A 16618-nucleotide genomic window follows, 5' to 3' on the forward strand; every position below is an offset into this window, starting at 1 on the left:
CACCTTCAGGCAGACAAACAAAGCCTGATTCAGGGGAAAGAGGGAGCGACACGGACAGGGAAGGGGCAGCAGAAAAGGGCACCCAGAGGCAAGAGGCAGGCAAGAGACAGGGAGATGACGCGGTGGGAAATGCCCAGCACCACGTAAAAGGCATGGTAGAGCCTTGGCATCCCTTGGCGTCTGGGCATCGGGGCTGTGCAGCATTCTATTCGCCAGGACCGCCCATCACGTGGAGCTGCCGGCGTCAAACAGCAGCAAGGCCACTTCGATTGACGATCCACGGCATGGAGAGAGAGACGGCGTGCGCGGTGCTGCTGCAGACGGGGGGGGGACGTTTGTCGCAGCAGACGTCGTTGAAAGAAGGGTGCGAATACCTCAGGGTCGGACGACGAAATCCCAGCTTCCCCCGCGACGACCCAGATGCGACCCCTCCCTCCTCCCCCCCTGGCACTAGCCCCTCACTAGCCGATACCCTAAGGCACTCGGTACATTCCACAGGGCCCCTCCCGCCAGCCTTCGTCCACGAGACAACGACGGGGAGGCGCAAACATGAGCATTCTACAACGTCATCTTTCTCTCGCGCCCTCGTTTCCATGGCGCTTCCATGGCATCCTCAACTCAACGGCCAGGCTGCGCGTCCACGGGAAAGTGCCTTGGATCTCTGATTTTGAAATGATTGCTCTCGCGGCCCGCCCGCCGAGCCCGCCCCAGCGCTGCGCCCCCAAAGACATGACAAGAGACCTCAAACAGTCCAAGTCGTCAGGCCCAACGTCGTACACGAAGTCTCAATCTCGGCTGTCGAAGGCGGTGCTCTTCTCAATTCGGCCGTCCGCCAAACCGACACGGCTACATTGGGTCCCTTGCTTGTTCTCAATTGGGGGGGAGGGAACGTCAAAGTCAAAGTAAAGAAGAGCCATGAGGCAAAGCCACGAAGGCCGACCGCAGCCTCAACGACACGGTAGTGGTGACCACAAACAATTAACCTTAACGATTAAACTCACGTACTTCAATGCGCGCTATCCCAGAATGGGGCGCGATCACAGTGTGGCGCCTGACTGGGTTCGTATTCAAGTTACGTGGTGGAAGGGCGGACCTACTACGCCTGAGCCACCCCGTTGCACACAGTTCGAAGCCGCACCGGCTCGCACCCTCGTAATCGATCCCTCGCGTTCCCAGACCCTGCATATCCACAATCGACAGGTCGAGACCCCTTGGCCGCCGTCCAATCACCGCTACGACGACGCTCCACCGCGATCTGGAGGAACGGAGCCGCCCCGTGGCCGCTATGAGCATTTCATCTCAAAAAGGGGGGCCGTGAACTCTTGCGCATGCCCCGACGACTGCTCCGCCTCGAATACGAAAATGCGAGCAAGCCGAAGGGGCACTCGGTATTGGAGACCAGATATGTCGTCACACACAAAGATAGGCACAGCAAGATAAGTACGGCAAGATTTCATTTTGACTGGCATCTATTACTCGTGTCAAATCCACCGTCTGCAGAAGTTGCAGGACTATGCAAGTCTACGCCCTCTCCTGGGCAACCCAGACGCCGTCATGCCCATCAGCCCGGTCAACAGAAACGACCGGCGAAGATGGACATGATAGATAAAAGGAAAACACAGTATGGACAGGATATATGTTGGGGAGACTACAAAACACATTCATGACGTGCCAAGGGGTTGTCTACGCCCGCGTGGCTTTTCCGTCTTTTTCTGTCCACAACAGGACCAGCTTACTACTCCTGCTTCTTCTTACCGAAGAGGCCACCCTTCTTGGGCACACGCGCCAGCCAGTACAGACCAAGCGCCGCGAAGATGTTGAAGATGATGAACGCCCAGCCGATGCCGAAGTTTCTCCAGCGGTCGGCGTAGTCAATGTTGAGCGAGTTCAGGAAGGTGTTTGTCTTGTCCATGGTGCACATCTGGCACTCGCTGGTCGAGTTGATGGTGGCGTCGGTGAGGTAGCCGCCGAACTGCTCCATCCAGGGACCCAGGTACTCGGAGCACGATTCGCCGGACGGTGGCACAATGCTGAGGAGCTCATTGTCGGCGCAGATAACGTTGGTGTTGGCGACCGCCACCGATAGCATGCCTGCGACAATGTACGTGAACGGTGACACCCGGTACATGAAGATCCAGAAGCCGGGGAGCGTATCGGGGTTGGCGAGGACACCACAGAAGATGAGGCAGAGCATGAAGAGGACGTTGGCAATGTTGGCACCAGCCTCGGCCGTCTCGAAACCGGCAATGATAAAGTCGGTGAAGGTGGAGGTGAACAGGAGGAAGATCAGCAGGAAAAGGAACATCAGGACACCACGCTCGGTGGTCTGACCAGCGGCAATCGCGTTGTTCTGAAGGCCGACAGGGTAGTACCAACAGACGTACATGAGCACAGCCATGAGGGAGTTCCAGGGGAGTTCCACAATGATCTGCGACAGCATGAAGATCTTCCAGCCGTACACCTTGGAAGGTCGCTCGCGAACCTCGTAGAGAGACCGTTGAATGACGAAATAGGGCATGGTCTGTTGCACGAGCTGACCGAAGACGGTGAGAATGTTGAAAATAGCAAACATCTGGTTCTGAAGACCTTGCATCGAGTTGGGGGCATCGAAGAAGACGAATCCGATAAAGAGAGCGACGAGGATGCAGAGGGCGGCCTTGGAGTAGATGTATGATGGGGTGCGCCAGTACTGCTGGAACACACGGTGGGTGACCTCGTAGAGCTGGGTTCCGAAGCTGGCGGCGAATTCGCGGTACGAGGCAGAGTCCTCCTTCGATGACGACGGGTCCTGAGGGGCGCGCTCATCCTTGAGACGCTGGAGCTCGGCCTGCGTAGCGGCGTACTCGGGGCTCTGGCGCCAGGCCTCGAACCAATCGACCTCGGTGTGAGAGCCGGGGGCGGCACCGATAACCTCAAGCATCCACTCAGCGGGGTTGGCCTCGGCGGGACAGGTGGTACCGCTGACGCGCTCGAAGTAGGCAATCATGTGGCGCGAGTTCTCGCCAATGTCGCCAAAGTACACGGTGCGGCCGCCCTTGGCAAGGAAGAGAAGACGGTCGAAGCGCTGGAACAGCATGGCAGAAGGCTGGTGGATGGTGCAGAGAATGGCCTGGCCCGACTTGGTGAGCTTCTCGAGAAGGTCCAGGATAGCCCACGAGGTTTGCGAATCAAGACCCGAGGTGGGCTCGTCAACGAACAGCAGCAGGGGAGGCTTAGCGGCAAGCTCGACACCGATGGTGAGACGCTTACGCTGCTCAACGTTGAGACCTTCACCAGGAACACCGACAACGGCTTCGGCGTACTCCTCCATATCAAGCAGTTTGATAACCTCATCAACATAGGCGAGCTTCTCGGCCTTGGGGACGTGGGCAGGTTGACGGAGGAGAGCGGAGAAGTTGAGTGCCTCGCGGACCGTAGTTGTCTCCAGGTGGAGATCCTGCTGTTGGACGTAGCCGGTCTTGCGCTGGAAGGATGTATCACGCTGGTAGCCGTCGACAAGCATCTCGCCGGTAATGACACCCATAGAGGTGCGGTCGGCCAAACAATCCAGCAGCGTGGTCTTGCCAGCACCAGAGACACCCATCAGAGCGGTCAGAGTGCCAGGCTTGACCCAGCCGTCCACGTTGTCCAGGATACGGCGCGTCTCCTTCTTGATCTTGACCTCGTAGCAGACATTGTTCCAGTGGAAGATGGAGGTCTGCCTCTGGATGAAGCCGGCATCCTGGCCCTTCTCGGCAACGCGAGCGCGCTCGGCAGTGGTGACGGGACCGACGCGGACCATGTCCTCGGGGTCATCCTGGGCGTGCTTCTCGTTGAAGGCAGAAGGCTTGTATCCACGACGGAACACGAGCACCTCACCCTTGGACTTCTTCTCGGACACGAATTCGGCGGCCACCATGTAGATGACGAGGAAGCCGAGCATGAAGGCGATGAGAATGCCAAAGTTGCGCCAGCGGTTGGCCCACTCGTATCCGAAAGACAACGAGGCGTACGCGTCACCGTTGACAAAGTCATTGCCGGGGATGGATCCGACGGCAGTGCAGACACGGTTGTCGTTGCTGACGCTCTCGTAGCCGGCGGCAGGGTCCGTGGAGGGAACGTAGTTGGTGCAGATGAAGTTGCGGTTGTGGAACTCATTCACGACGAGGGCCTCAAAGGCGTACGCCAAGGGGTCGACATAGTTGAGCCAGCGGCACCAATCCAGCATGTACGGCGTGGGAATGACGAAACCGGTGAAGATGACGAGGATGAGAATCAGGATGGCGGCGGGGACCATGGCTTGTGAGAGAGTGCGCGACGAGGAGGCGATGGTGCGGAAAATCATAGACATGGCCAGAACCGTGAAGAACGAGATGAGCAGGAAGAAGAAGAAGGCGCCCGCCTCTCGCCGCAGATTCGTGATGAAGTAGAGCGTGATGTTGAAGACGAGACAGTTGAGCAGCTTGTACGGCATGTCGACAAGCATGGACGCAACGGCTTCGGCAGAGGGATGGTATAGAGCGTATCGACTGTGCTTTTCAACAATGGGACGTTGGGCGTACAGGGTCAGAATCTGGCATCGTTGATTAGCATTCCATCTTGAGGGCGTGCGGTGCTCGACCGGCAACTTACTTCGAGAGCACTGGCGAAAGCGTTCATGAGCAGGGCGAAGAATAGAAGGGCACCGCGCTGGAAGAAGCTTGCGGAGGTGTCCTGGAGGTTGTAGAAGACGGAGCCGATAATGAGGGCCATGACAGTGTTGCCGATCAGCGAACCCACAGTGATGGAAGGGTCGCCGATGAGGCGCTGCCAGCCACGCCACAGGCACAGCTGCACCTGCTGCATGAAAGAGAGGGTGAAGGGGCTCTTGACACGCTGGCCCTTGGCCTGCTGAGCGTGCTTGTGGGCACGGAAAGCCTCCGCGTCGGGGCCGTTGAGAGGGTGCTGCGTCTTGTACTCCTCAATCTCGGCCTGAAGGGCCTTGTAGTTGGGGCTGTTCCTCCAGGCGGTGGCAAAGTCGTCGGGCGTGCGGGGGGTGCGGCCCTCGAACCCGTCACGCACGATACGCTCCTGAGGACTGGTCATGGAGGTCAGGAAATCAGGCGTCGTGGCGCGCGGCGGGCAGTGGAAGCCGAGGTCGACGAAGTACTGGCGGGCCTCGTCGGCACGTCCGAAGAAGATCTGGCGACCCTCGTACAGAACAGTGGCCTTGTCGAACAGGTCGTAGGCACTGCCAGGGGCCTGGTAGATGGAAACGCAGGCCGTGGTGTTGAACAGCTCCGTCTCGAGGCGGAGGGTCTTGCAGAACTCCACGGCGTTGGCAGAGTCGAGACCACGGGTCGAGTTGTCCCAGCACTGAAGAGGGGCGCCAGACAGCGCGGCCTCGGCAATGGTGACACGCTTGCGCTCACCACCAGAGACACCACGAATGTACTCATTGCCGACGCGGGTGTTGACGGTGTGCGAAATGCCGAACATGGCCATGACGACGTCCCTGAGATGCGAGGAGAAGTCGTTCTTGTTGAGGCCCTCGGGCAGGTGGCGGGGCTGACGAGCGCGCGCGGCGAAGGTGAGCGTGTCACCAACGCTGAGCTGGGGGAAGTGGACGTCGACCTCGGCCGTGTAGATGGCCTCGCCGCGGTGGTTCGTGTGCATCTCCTTCGCGGTGACGCCCTGGTAGTTGAAGTAGGAGCTCTGATCCGAGTGCAGACCGTTCATCTCGCCGGCAATCGTCTTGAGGAAGGTGGAGCAGCCGGAACCAGGGGGGCCGAGGACGACAAGCATCTCGCCGTTGCGAACAATGCCGTCGAAGCTACGCAGAATGTCGATGCGCCTCTGGCCGCCACCGACGAGCGAGCGGACCATGCCGGCGAGAGAGAGCCAGATGTTGGCGACATCCTTCTGGTAGTCGGTGGCCTGGCCGAAACCGTAGACGTTGAGGTGCTGGAAGGCGACACCTGCCTTGCGGAAACCCTGGCCGTTGGCATTGACCATTTCGACGACGGCCTTGGCCCAGCTGCGGGCGCTGAAGTTGGCCGAGGCAGGGTTCAGGAACGAGTCCTCTTGCTGGGCGGCGAGGAAGGGGTTGGTGCCGGCGGGGAGCTTGTGCGAGGTGTTGGAGTACTTGCGCGCCAGAGACTGGACGATGGAAGCGCGGCGCTCCATCTCGGAATCGTCGTCGATGGGCTCCTCGGCCTCGACGGCGTCGCCGTTGACGGGGCTCGACTTTTCGCGACGCGTCGTGTCGCTGTGGGCGACCTCGGTCAGCGAGGTAGCGCGCGTGGCGGTGGTGTCGTGAACATCGTGCTCCAGCTCGGCGTGGCCTGGCCGGTCAGTGACGGGCACGCCGGTACCCTGGGCGGTACCGTCATAATTTGTAGGAATACCGTTGATCCCCGGGACGGACATGGTGGGCGAATTCGGTTGCGACAAGGTCGCTCGCCACGGATGCCGTTGGGGTAGTGTTCGGCTGGTGTTGTCTTCAGCTTCTTTCCCTCTGTACCGTTCCTTCTGTCAAGCGGTACTTGTGATTGTGATGTGTGGATATTAAGAGTATTACTATAGTGGCGTGGGGCAGGGGGGGGAGAAGAAGGGGGGGAAGGAGCGTCGTGAAGAAGGGAAGAGGGGTGAAGAGGGAATAGGTAAGAAAGAGAGACCGGGTTCCAAGAGAGGGAGAGAGGAAATAAAAGAGCAGGATGAGGGCGATGTAAGTAGGGTTGATGGCGATGAGAGGCAGAAGCAGGTGAGATCCCGAAACGGAAAGGAGCAAGGACAACAGACGGGTAAGCAGGGGTGGGGGAGGGAGGGGGGTGCGAATCTAGTGACAGGATCGACGTGAGGAAGGAGGGCGGAGGGGGGGGACAAACATGCGCCCCAAAGTCCACGACAAGAAAAGTTACGAAAGGGCAACAGCGAGGAGGTCAAAGTGGGTTATGCCCGACCCAACAAGGCGAAGGCAGGGAAATCATACAGCGACTGTGACGAATGGGCGACAGAAAGCAAAACACAGCGAACCTCATCGGGGCAACATTGCAGTGCGACCATGACCGAACGCGAGTGCTTTAGACTGATGGAACGTGCTTTCGGACTTGGACAGGAACCCGATGAGCATGTCATGATGGGCACAGGGCCGGCGACTTGTTCGGGAGGCCCAGCAGGTGCAGATTCGGCACAAGTTTCCGCAGAAGGGGGGGGGGGGGGGGGGCCAGGGCGCTAGGGCGAACTTGCTGTGCTGGTGATAAGGCTAGGTTAACAGGTAACACAAGACAAGTCCGCAGGCATATGTGATTCAAAAGTGGAACACAAAAGTCCGCAACTACACGACAGCGTCGCCGGGTGCGAATACCATGTGCCTTCTCGAGATCTGACTGCGCTCTTCTCTGGGAGATGGAGGACGAGGATGGCGTGCACACCCCCTGTCGACGACCTTGCTCACTGGTACCGCCCCCGGCCGAAGTGACCCGACCCACCAACTCAAACCCACCAACCCACCTCAGACCCTTGCGTTTTTCCGTGCAAGATCCAAGCAATCGAGCATCGTTGTCTTGCCTCCTGAATCAGTCGTCGAACAAACGAGGCACTGACAGCTGGGGCTCGAGGCTACGGGTGACGCCAGGCCGCGCGAGGCATGTACGTAGGAGATGGGTCACAACAAGGTGCTCATTCCAGCTGATATCATTTCCCGGCCGTGTATAGTTGTCTGTCTCTCTCCGTCTTCACATTTCGTGCCTGCGCTGACCTGGCTGACTGGCTGGCTGGCTGACGGGCTGGCCCCGAACCCCAGGTCGAAAATTCGGGGCCGCGCGCCGTCATGATCAATCATGCTGCGCTCCTCCCGCAAGGTCGCTCGACCAGTGGAGGCGAGGTCCTGGGACCGTGTGAGATGAGATTCCTCATCTGCCCGCAGATTCGCTCAGATTGTGCTGACCCTCAGAGCCATCGGTGTCTTCTATTGTCCCGAGCACAGCAGTGGTCGTCCAATGAGCGAGCTTCGGCACGGTGGGTCGCGGGATCGCCTCCACAAGCCTGGGATGCGGATGAAATGGCTCCCGCTGGTGGGGTAGGGGGGGGGTGTCTTGGTGTGCTGTGAAGTGCCTCCCTAGGCACGTTGAAGCCAGACATGGAGAGTTCTTGCGGCTGTTTGTTTTGGGCCAGGCCTCGACGAGGGAAACGAGAGCAGCGCGAGAGAAAGAAGCGCTCGAGGCTCTTATCAAGGTCGCTGTTTCGTTGGTCGAAAACATGCTCGGCTCGTCTCACGCAGCTGTCGTCGACCTGCACCTGTCGAGCGCCACGCGAGCAACAATGAGCAAGTTGAGCATGTTGAGCGTGTTGGGCGTATGTCGACAGGGCAGGTATCGACAGGACCATGCAGGGAACCGATGGAAGGGGGAAGGGGTGGGCACCTCACTGCAGGCGCCGTAAAAATGAGCACCCAATGGGTCACTAGGCTGACAGGTAGATACCCAGATACCTACCTGTGGTGCCCTGGGTGCCCAGTTGCCAGGTAGGCAGGTGGGGGAGCAAGCAAATTGTCAAGAGCCGCAAGCGAGGTTGTCTCCCGTCAAGTGGGGCCACTGCCATGCGGCGCGCGCAGGCCCTAGGCCCTTAGGCCCTGGGACTTGGGAGCTGCTGGCGGTGGTGCTCGCGCGCGCTGTCTGGAGCACCTAACGAGTCCTGTGCTAATGAGTCCTGGTGCTGACGGCCTCAGGCTCAGGTGGTCTTGCACCTCACCCCGTCTCCACTCTGTTCTCGGGGTCTTCGATCGACCCGAACCCGGTATCGAGCCCGACTGTCGTACAGACCGAGTCGCGGGCGATGCTTGTTGCCATCCGATGATGGCATGCCGCCTGCGCACCATCTTTCGGGGTCGCGACCATCTGCCTTTTCTCGCCCCTCCGCCCCCCTTGAACCCACCGTCCGCCGCACATGGCTCGCTCCTCACCCACACTTGTCACACACCCACCAACCCACCGCAACCCACCAAGCGGCAGAAAACCCACCAGACACAAGCGCCTGTCCCTGCGGCCTGCGGAACGCGAATTGTTCGCCAACGGCTAGGTGCCTGGGGGCGGGCCAAGACGCCGACCAACAAATCTCTGGACATTGGCCATGATCCTCCACGTGTAAGCTTATCAATATGCCATCTTCTGCGCCGCCGAACGGGCTCTTGCAGAGGCCCGAAAACCACTTCAAACTCCGGCGCGCCCGAACGATGGTCCGTGGAGGGCGGGAGCGGAAGACCATACACGCATGCTAGGTACACGTCGTCGGCTCACAGAACTGGAGGCGGCTGAGACCGTTGCCAAAGAAGCAACGGTCTGGGTTGGCGACGACATGCCCACCCCTCCTCTCTCTCTCCACCAACTTCATCTTCGTTTTTTTTTTTTTTAGTTTTTCTGCGAAGGGTTTTTTGAGTTACGGATCGTCCTTGTTCGAGTCAAGCTCAGCGTGCCACTGCAAGCATGCTGACGAGAGACAAATGCTGACCATGCTCTCAGACAAATGCTGACCATGCTCTCACACGTCCCTGTCGCTCGTACTCGTGCTCGTGCTCGTGCCCGTCACCCATTGGACTGGGACTCACTACAGTTCTGGGCTCTGCCCCGCGCTCCTTCGCTTCGTGGAAGGCCTAAGGGGGTCCCGAACTTTGACCTTCTTCTGCCTGATCCCTTCCTGAACTTTCCCGCCCCTACTAAGGCTGATGCTGGCGTGACCACTAGGAACCCGCGTATTCGGGTCCTGTAGTCCTGCCTGTGCGAGGGCCTGCCACCGAAACCCTCCCAGCGCCTGCGCGCTCTTGCCGTGGACGTCGGGGTACTTAAGGTACCTGGGTAGCCAAGTCGGAAAAATGTGTCGAGGCCTGGCTGTTCTGGCAGAATACAACGGGCAACTGTGTCGACGCCGGGCTGTTCTGGCAAAATACAACGGGCAACCAAAACAAGGGGGGGAGAACATGCGTCCGGCAATCCGTCGTCCTGATCACATAGTCCCTCCCCCTCGAAGCCCCGAACGTACGGCACGGCATTCTCGTTCCCCGAAGTCCGACTATCTGCATCATAGACGTTGCTGTTGCCGAGCTCGTGATGGGCAGCCAGACACGTGCGCCAGGACTTGGAACGTCATCAGAGACGCCGATGAGTTGCCTGCTGCGGTTTGTGTTGACGAACTTGCCTGTGTTCGTGGGTATGCAGTGCGTTGAAATCGCGGGGTGGGGCGCAGGGGCCTCACGTTGCGAAAGCGATTGCGAAGAGATCGACATTTCGTGTCGCAACGAGTCGAGCTAATCGGCGGAGCTGTTTCCAGGTGGCAGCAGATGGCATCTGTATTACGAAGACCGTCTTGGAGGAAAGGCTCCGAAAGACACCTAGGATTGAAGTGTCTTCTGTTGGTTCGTTTCGACGTTGTCATAGCTGGTAGACTGCGAAGACTGCGTGCGACTCGTACTTCTTCTTTTTCTTTTTTTTTTCAATTTGCATGTTCACGCTGAAGTTTCTCTCACTCGTAAGCCAGTATCATGAGCACCACGATACGAATCACATAAGACATCAATCAGACACAGAGAAAGAAGGAGGGAACAGCAGGAATCTCAGACTACAACACGAATAAATCTGCTACGTCAAGATATATGGTCATCTCATTGAAAGGACGGCAGCACAATTTGCAAGCGAAAACATCATGTCCCACGTACTACTCCAATTGCAAAGCCTGGATCGGTGTTCGGAATGCATTGTGCCCTTGCCTCCAGTACTGATGAACTCTTGTCTTCGTCGTCGGTGCCTGTTGCTGCGCCGCGGGCAGTAGGTAAAACCAGGAAACAGCATCAAGCAGAAGTCGATCACATGTCACGGGCTGACTTCAGACCTGCACCTGCGTCGCCCTGTCGAATTCGGACGCGGAGACGACACGAACTCCGTGCTCCAGGAGTTAGCCATCAGATCTGTACCCCATTTTCCTGCTTGGGGAACAGAGGCCCATATGCCTAAGAGGCAAACGAAGAAGAAGCGCTTGTAACCATGCTGGTCTCATGATGCCGAAACCCCTGCCCTCATGTTTCCCGCGGATGCGTGTTCGGCTAAGGTGCATGCGTAATGAGCCTTGGAACAACCTGGAAGAAAAAAGGACCCATTCTGACCAGACATGTATCGTGCTCAGTTCCCGGACTCATCTTGCGGCCCGGATCGCGCTCCACAAAGCCCGCGCCAGCCCGGCTTTGCCAACGCTACAGTCCTTGGGGGGTCGTTTGAACACGAAACAACAGCAATGTTCACAGTTGAACGCTGGCTCGTAGCGGCCTCTGGCCAATACCTGTGTACCTTACCAACCAGGGGGTCCTCCAGTGTTCGGGCTGCAAGAAGGAGCTGCACTATTCCATCCGGGACGTTGAACATGCCGCTGACTCATACGGCTGCGTTGTCTGATGTTGGAGGTTACGCATTGCGTGTTCAGTCGTAAGTACTACCTTGAATATAGCATGTTAAATCACGTATCCGGTGTCACCCGAACACCACAATTGACATGTCCTGCATCCTGTTCTCACAACTCCTTACTAAGACATCCTAAGCGCTCGTGTAGCTTTGAGCCGCACAGCTAACGTACGCACAGCTGTCACGTCCATGCTCCGCGCGGACTCTTGGTGGATCAGGAGGGGAGGCTTATGTCACCCTCAATGCCGGGTTCTCGTGACTCGACAGCGCAAGTCAGTATCGCACGAGATATGTTGCGGGCCCCTTTAATCCTGTCTGTTTGACTCTGGTGTATGGGAAATGGAAGGTCGCGCCGAATCTGCGGGTACTGCGTCGAGGCAGAAAGAACCGAGACATGCACAGTACGGCCGGGAGTGCCTGGTACGATGAAAAAGGGGGGTTGGACTAGGAATGTGCGTAGACTGGAATGTCGACAGGTGCTTGAATTGTGGGCACCACAGGCTCCTGGCCCAGTCTATGGAATCTCTATCACACGAGGCCTTGAAACGAACAGAGGTCTCGGGATGGAAGTCTCTATTCGACTGTAAGGCAAGGATGCGTTTTGTCGCAGCGAGGTATATATCCAGATAAACAGTATGCGTAGTCGAGAAAGCGAAAGATCAACAAAAAGTGAAGTATGCTGTCCCCTCGGAAATATTCTCCAGCTTGTGTTCGGGCCAATTTGTTATGCATAGTAGACGATATCAGGGCTGATGAATTTGACAAGTTGAAACAACGATTCCACCTTCTTTCGGCGTGCGTGCTCGCTTCTTGTTATAAACTGCCATCTCTTGGCCAGACTTATTAGAATGATCACACAGCCTGCGCCGAGCTGCTTCCATACGGTTTATCTCCACCATGAAGGACGGACATGTGTGGCACCGTGAATGACAACCCAGCATGAGTTTCCCACTTCGAAACATCAACCAGCCTCACATCACGGTTGGAGAGCCCGTACAATTATAAACATCGATGCCTTGACGTCAGCGCAGATAATTTAACGTCAAAATGAGTCGTATGTGGTGGTGTCGGGAGGACGCCACAGAACCATGGAACAGGGGGTTGATTAGGAGCTTGGGGCTTCGAGAACGCGTATATAAGGGTTGCGAGATGTCAGCATTCAGATGTCTTCTAACCCCCTAACTAGTATCTATTGCCTGCGGACCTAGTGCGCAAGACCTCTTCACTCTGCTCAAACCCACGTTCTGACAGGTGGATGGAGGCAAGGCCATGCTACTGCAAGTCGTCCAGCCCCTCCTGCTCGACAGCCAGCCCCCCTGATGTCGTGCCGTAGCCCTTAGCACTTCCTGACGATGCTCTGATATCCTCTTGAAGACAGTCTCTTCGGTGCCAGGCCCAACTAGCCTGGAGGAATCCAATGATGAAAAGCGTCCTGGTCGCGTCAGTAAGATAAATACAGAGGGGGGGGGGAAGCCTGAAGAACCGTACCAAAGGGCTCCAAATCCACACAAAACGGCAATGAATCCATTGAACGCAGAAGAGCGCTCCTTGTCTCCTGCCAGACCAACGGAGGCGGCTAAGACGATAACGCCACAGAATGTCGCAAATAGTGACCCGGCTGCCTGGACGCTCAAGTGAAATGTGATGCTGAGGCACCCAACAAGATGCATGAGGAGCGTCGATATCGAGAGGCTGAAGAAGAGCAGGAGCGGCAGGAGGCAGAATTCGAGCAGTCTAACACTGTCAGTTACGCTGCTTAAGCCCGGTACGATGGCTGAGCATCACCTGTTCCAACTCTCAAACCCGTCGTCGTCAGTCTCTTCCACGGCGCTGCAGCCTACAAGTCCAATTTCCCCGAGTATGGCGAAGGACTGTGCCAGTAGAACGGCAGAATACAGTTCGCCTTTCAGATAAGATCCAGCATCGTCTCCGCCGCTGTGGTTGCTACCAGGGCCCGCTGAGTTGCTGCGGCCATGGCGAGATGTCCCATTATCGCTCTGTTTTCGACCCTCGCTCCTTTCCTCGCTGGCGTGCTGGCTCACTGGCCGATCATTCGACTTCGCTGGCGAGACGATCGGCAGCGAAGCTCTCGATCCGTTCCAGATCTGATTTTCATAGCCCTGAAACCGCCCTCGAGAGAGGACAGTCAGGAGGGTAAATTGCGCCAGGCTGTTCATGATCGACTCGTAACGGTGAGGGCGGTTTGGTGTATCGGCACCCGCATTCGTGGCATGACCACGGGAAAAGCGACCAGATGTCGAGTTCAACGTTGCGAGGCATCTGCGAGGCCTTTTATCAGGTGAAGTATGACCCTTTTCGTACTCTGTTACGCGTCGTTTGGCAGTGGTGATGGCAGAAGCATGTGAGCCTCCCGAAACGGCAATACCTCACATGATGTCTGGGATCTGGTTCGCACGCTGGTGACCTCAACTGCAGGCCCTCATTCGACTTGGAGAACGAGAAGAACAAATGATGAACTGGAACCCCGTGTGCTTTTGTGTAAGATTGGCCCCCTTCCATCATGTGGCGTGACGCACCTCCAACTCAAATCGCCTCGAGTAGCGCAGGTTGTCCTTTCGAATGAACGCCCTGGCTGATGATGTTGGACATGTAGCAAAGACGTCACATGAGGCCTCGTGGTGAACACAAAATGACCATTTCGTTACTACAGGAATGTCGCATCGCGATGCCGATTTTCATGAGGTTATATACAAACTCTTAATTTAAAACTCTAGTTAATTCGAGCGCAGCACAGCATGCCCTCACTGTCGCTGCGACCCCCGCTTGCACTTGCGCTTCGTATCCGTGTCGAGCACAGCAACCGACAACTCGGGCAGCGTAAACTCAAAGACGCCATCCTCGTTCGCCACGAGATCAATGACCTCCGTGTCTACAATGTTCACGCCGGTGAAGGGATCGTTGTAGGCATACGGGTCGGCGCTCGGGTTCGAGAGCACCGTCAGGAGAGCCTTGGCGCCGGCATCGACGCCCTCAAAGGCAACCGTGACAGGCACGTCGGCGCTGTCGGTCGTGTTGTAGACGGCGCCCTTCCAGATGAAGCTGCCGGCGTCCTCGTTCCTGCCGGCGACGTAGAAGAGCGGGTCGAAGGAGCCCTCGGCGGGCAGCGTCTGGGTCATGGGGTGCGCGGCGAAGAGCTCCCAGAGGTACCAGCTCGTGGAGCGCGTGGTGAGGGCCGCGTCGGCGGCGAACTGGACGAGGGTCACGGCCCACTGCCAGCGGTTCATGTTGCGCAGGACGGGCGCGTAGAAGGTGCCGGGGATGCGGTCGGCGTTGCGCTCGTAGCCGATCATGGAGACGGCCTCGCCGACGGTGCCGATCCACCAGGGGAAGGGGTGGAGGCCGCCCTCCCAGGAGGTGCCGCCGTTGGGGTGGGTGGCGGCGACCTCGCCGACAATGTGGCCGACGTCGTTGTCGAAGCGGTCAAACTCGTCGACGAGCGCGTCGGGCGTGCGGTACGGGTGGTAGTCGCCGATGGCCGGGGCCGGGATGTCGTGGCCGTCGGAACTGGCGCCCGAGGCGATGACCTGGATGTCGGGGTAGCGCTCGTTGATGGCCTCGAGGAACATGGGGAAGCGGTATTCCTTGTAGGACTCCCAGCCGGCGGCGCCGCCAGCGAGCCAGTCCTCGTTGCCGATCTCGACGTAGTCGAGCTTGAAGGGCTCAGGGTGGCCAAGCTCAGCACGACGGGCACCCCACTTGGAGTCAGCAGGGCCGCGGATGAACTCGATTTGGTCAAAGGCATCGTCGATGAAGGGTTGGAGCTGGTCCTTGGGAGTGATGTCGCCGTTCAGGGCAAGGCCAGCCCAGACGCCAATGACTGTCATGAGTTAGCAGGGAGCTTCCCACCACTTGACGACGGATCGACCCTACCGACTTCGAGGTTCATGTCCTCAGCCCACTGCAGGTACTCCAGCAGACCCAGACCGTGAGTCTGCTGGTACCCCCACACGCCAGGGAAGCCAGGACGGTAGCGGAGAGGGCCAAGGGTCTCCTTCCAGTCCCACCAGGTCTTGTTGGTGTTGCCTTCGAGCATGTTGCCTCCGGGGAAGCGAAGAAGCGACTACCTCACTGTTAACATGGAGAATGGTGGCAAGGGCTCTTGGGACACACAGGGTGGAGTCCAGCAAGAGACTCGGCGATATCCACACGGAGACCGTTCTTGCGGTTCTTGTACGTGGGCGGGAACAAGCTGATCAGGTTGAAGTCGAGCGAGCCGTCTGCAGCGCCCTGACAAGATGTTACTACGAGGACGTCAAGGGGAAGCCAACAAGGCAGATGGACATACCTCTGAATCAAAGGTGAGGGTAAATGTGTTGTTGCTGTTCGGTGCATCCATGGTCGGGATGAGCTCGAACTCATGCTCAATCCAGTCGTCAGCAACGGCCTTGGATGCCACATCCACCGAGCCAAAGACGTCGTCGTTGAGATCAGACCGCAGCGAGGCGGTGAATTTGCCCTCGTAGGAGCCGCGGACCCAGAACGAGCCAGTGTACTTTTGCTTCTTGACATCGATGCCCCAGTAGCCGTCGTTGGAGAGACCAACGACGCCAGACGAGTTGCCGGCCGCCACGTTCACCGAGACTGGGAGTACATTGGAGAGGGGCTCGCTCAGGTTGCTCAGCTGGAGGCTGGCGCCGTTGAAGGCGTGCCAGCCGTCAAGGTTGACGGGGTAGCGGTCGCTGAACTGGAAGGCTCTGTTGCGAATGAGCTCGGCGTAGATACCGCCGTCGCCAGAGTTGTTGATATCCTGGTACTGTGAGCTGATGGGCGGCACGGGGCAGACGAGCGCGGTGACCAACCTCGTGGAGGAAGCCATACTGGTGGCCGCTGGTAGCGTTACCACCCGATGAGGCAACGGTGATGTCGAATGCGACTGAAGATGCCACGCAGGCAAGAGCCAGCAGCATCTGCTTGAGGGGCGCCATGTTGCTATGGTGAATATCGGAACCTCAGTCAGAGTCAAGACGTGCGCGTGCAGAGTCGGCGAGGAAGCCAGCGCATCTCTGTACGGTCTTTATAACCCTCCGGGTCAACGCGTGAAAGATCATCCAGCTCGACAACGAACTGCCAACACCGCCATGTCCACTGTGTACCACCCCGCTCCAATATGCGCCCATGGCACCAGGACAATCGGCAGAAACCGACCGAAGCCTCTTGATTCGGTCGGCAGTACTCCGAGCGACGCATCCAATATC

The 16618-nt window shown here is 58.0% G+C and overlaps 3 protein-coding genes across 3 annotated transcripts; all 3 read right to left on the bottom strand.

Annotated features, from left to right (window-relative positions):
* Nucleotides 1-1735: 1735 nt before the first annotated feature.
* Nucleotides 1736-6387, bottom strand: ZRA1_1 (ZEB2-regulated ABC transporter 1; the record flags this gene model as incomplete). The annotated part of the gene is made up of 2 exons (XM_028638270.1): nt 1736-4552; nt 4612-6387. 2 exons carry the CDS (start codon nt 6385-6387, stop codon nt 1736-1738), a joined length of 4593 nt encoding a protein of 1530 aa, XP_028490367.1.
* A 6287-nt stretch (nt 6388-12674) lies between these two features.
* Nucleotides 12675-14084, bottom strand: D7B24_004095 (uncharacterized protein; the record flags this gene model as incomplete). Its single annotated transcript, XM_028638271.1, has 5 exons — nt 12675-12834; nt 12891-13136; nt 13188-13725; nt 13940-13945; nt 14069-14084. The coding sequence occupies 5 exons, from the start codon at nt 14082-14084 to the stop codon at nt 12675-12677; spliced, it is 966 nt and encodes a 321-aa protein (XP_028490368.1).
* An 80-nt stretch (nt 14085-14164) lies between these two features.
* Nucleotides 14165-16348, bottom strand: ASD1_1 (aspartate-semialdehyde dehydrogenase-like protein; the record flags this gene model as incomplete). Its single annotated transcript, XM_028638272.1, has 5 exons — nt 14165-15240; nt 15294-15483; nt 15534-15650; nt 15709-16170; nt 16223-16348. 5 exons carry the CDS (start codon nt 16346-16348, stop codon nt 14165-14167), a joined length of 1971 nt encoding a protein of 656 aa, XP_028490369.1.
* Between the last annotated feature and the right edge of the window lie 270 nt (nt 16349-16618).

The sequence above is a fragment of the Verticillium nonalfalfae genome, assembly GCF_003724135.2.
Source record: "Verticillium nonalfalfae strain VnAa140/NRRL 66861 chromosome Unknown scaffold_228, whole genome shotgun sequence".
Taxonomy (NCBI): domain Eukaryota; kingdom Fungi; phylum Ascomycota; class Sordariomycetes; order Glomerellales; family Plectosphaerellaceae; genus Verticillium; species Verticillium nonalfalfae.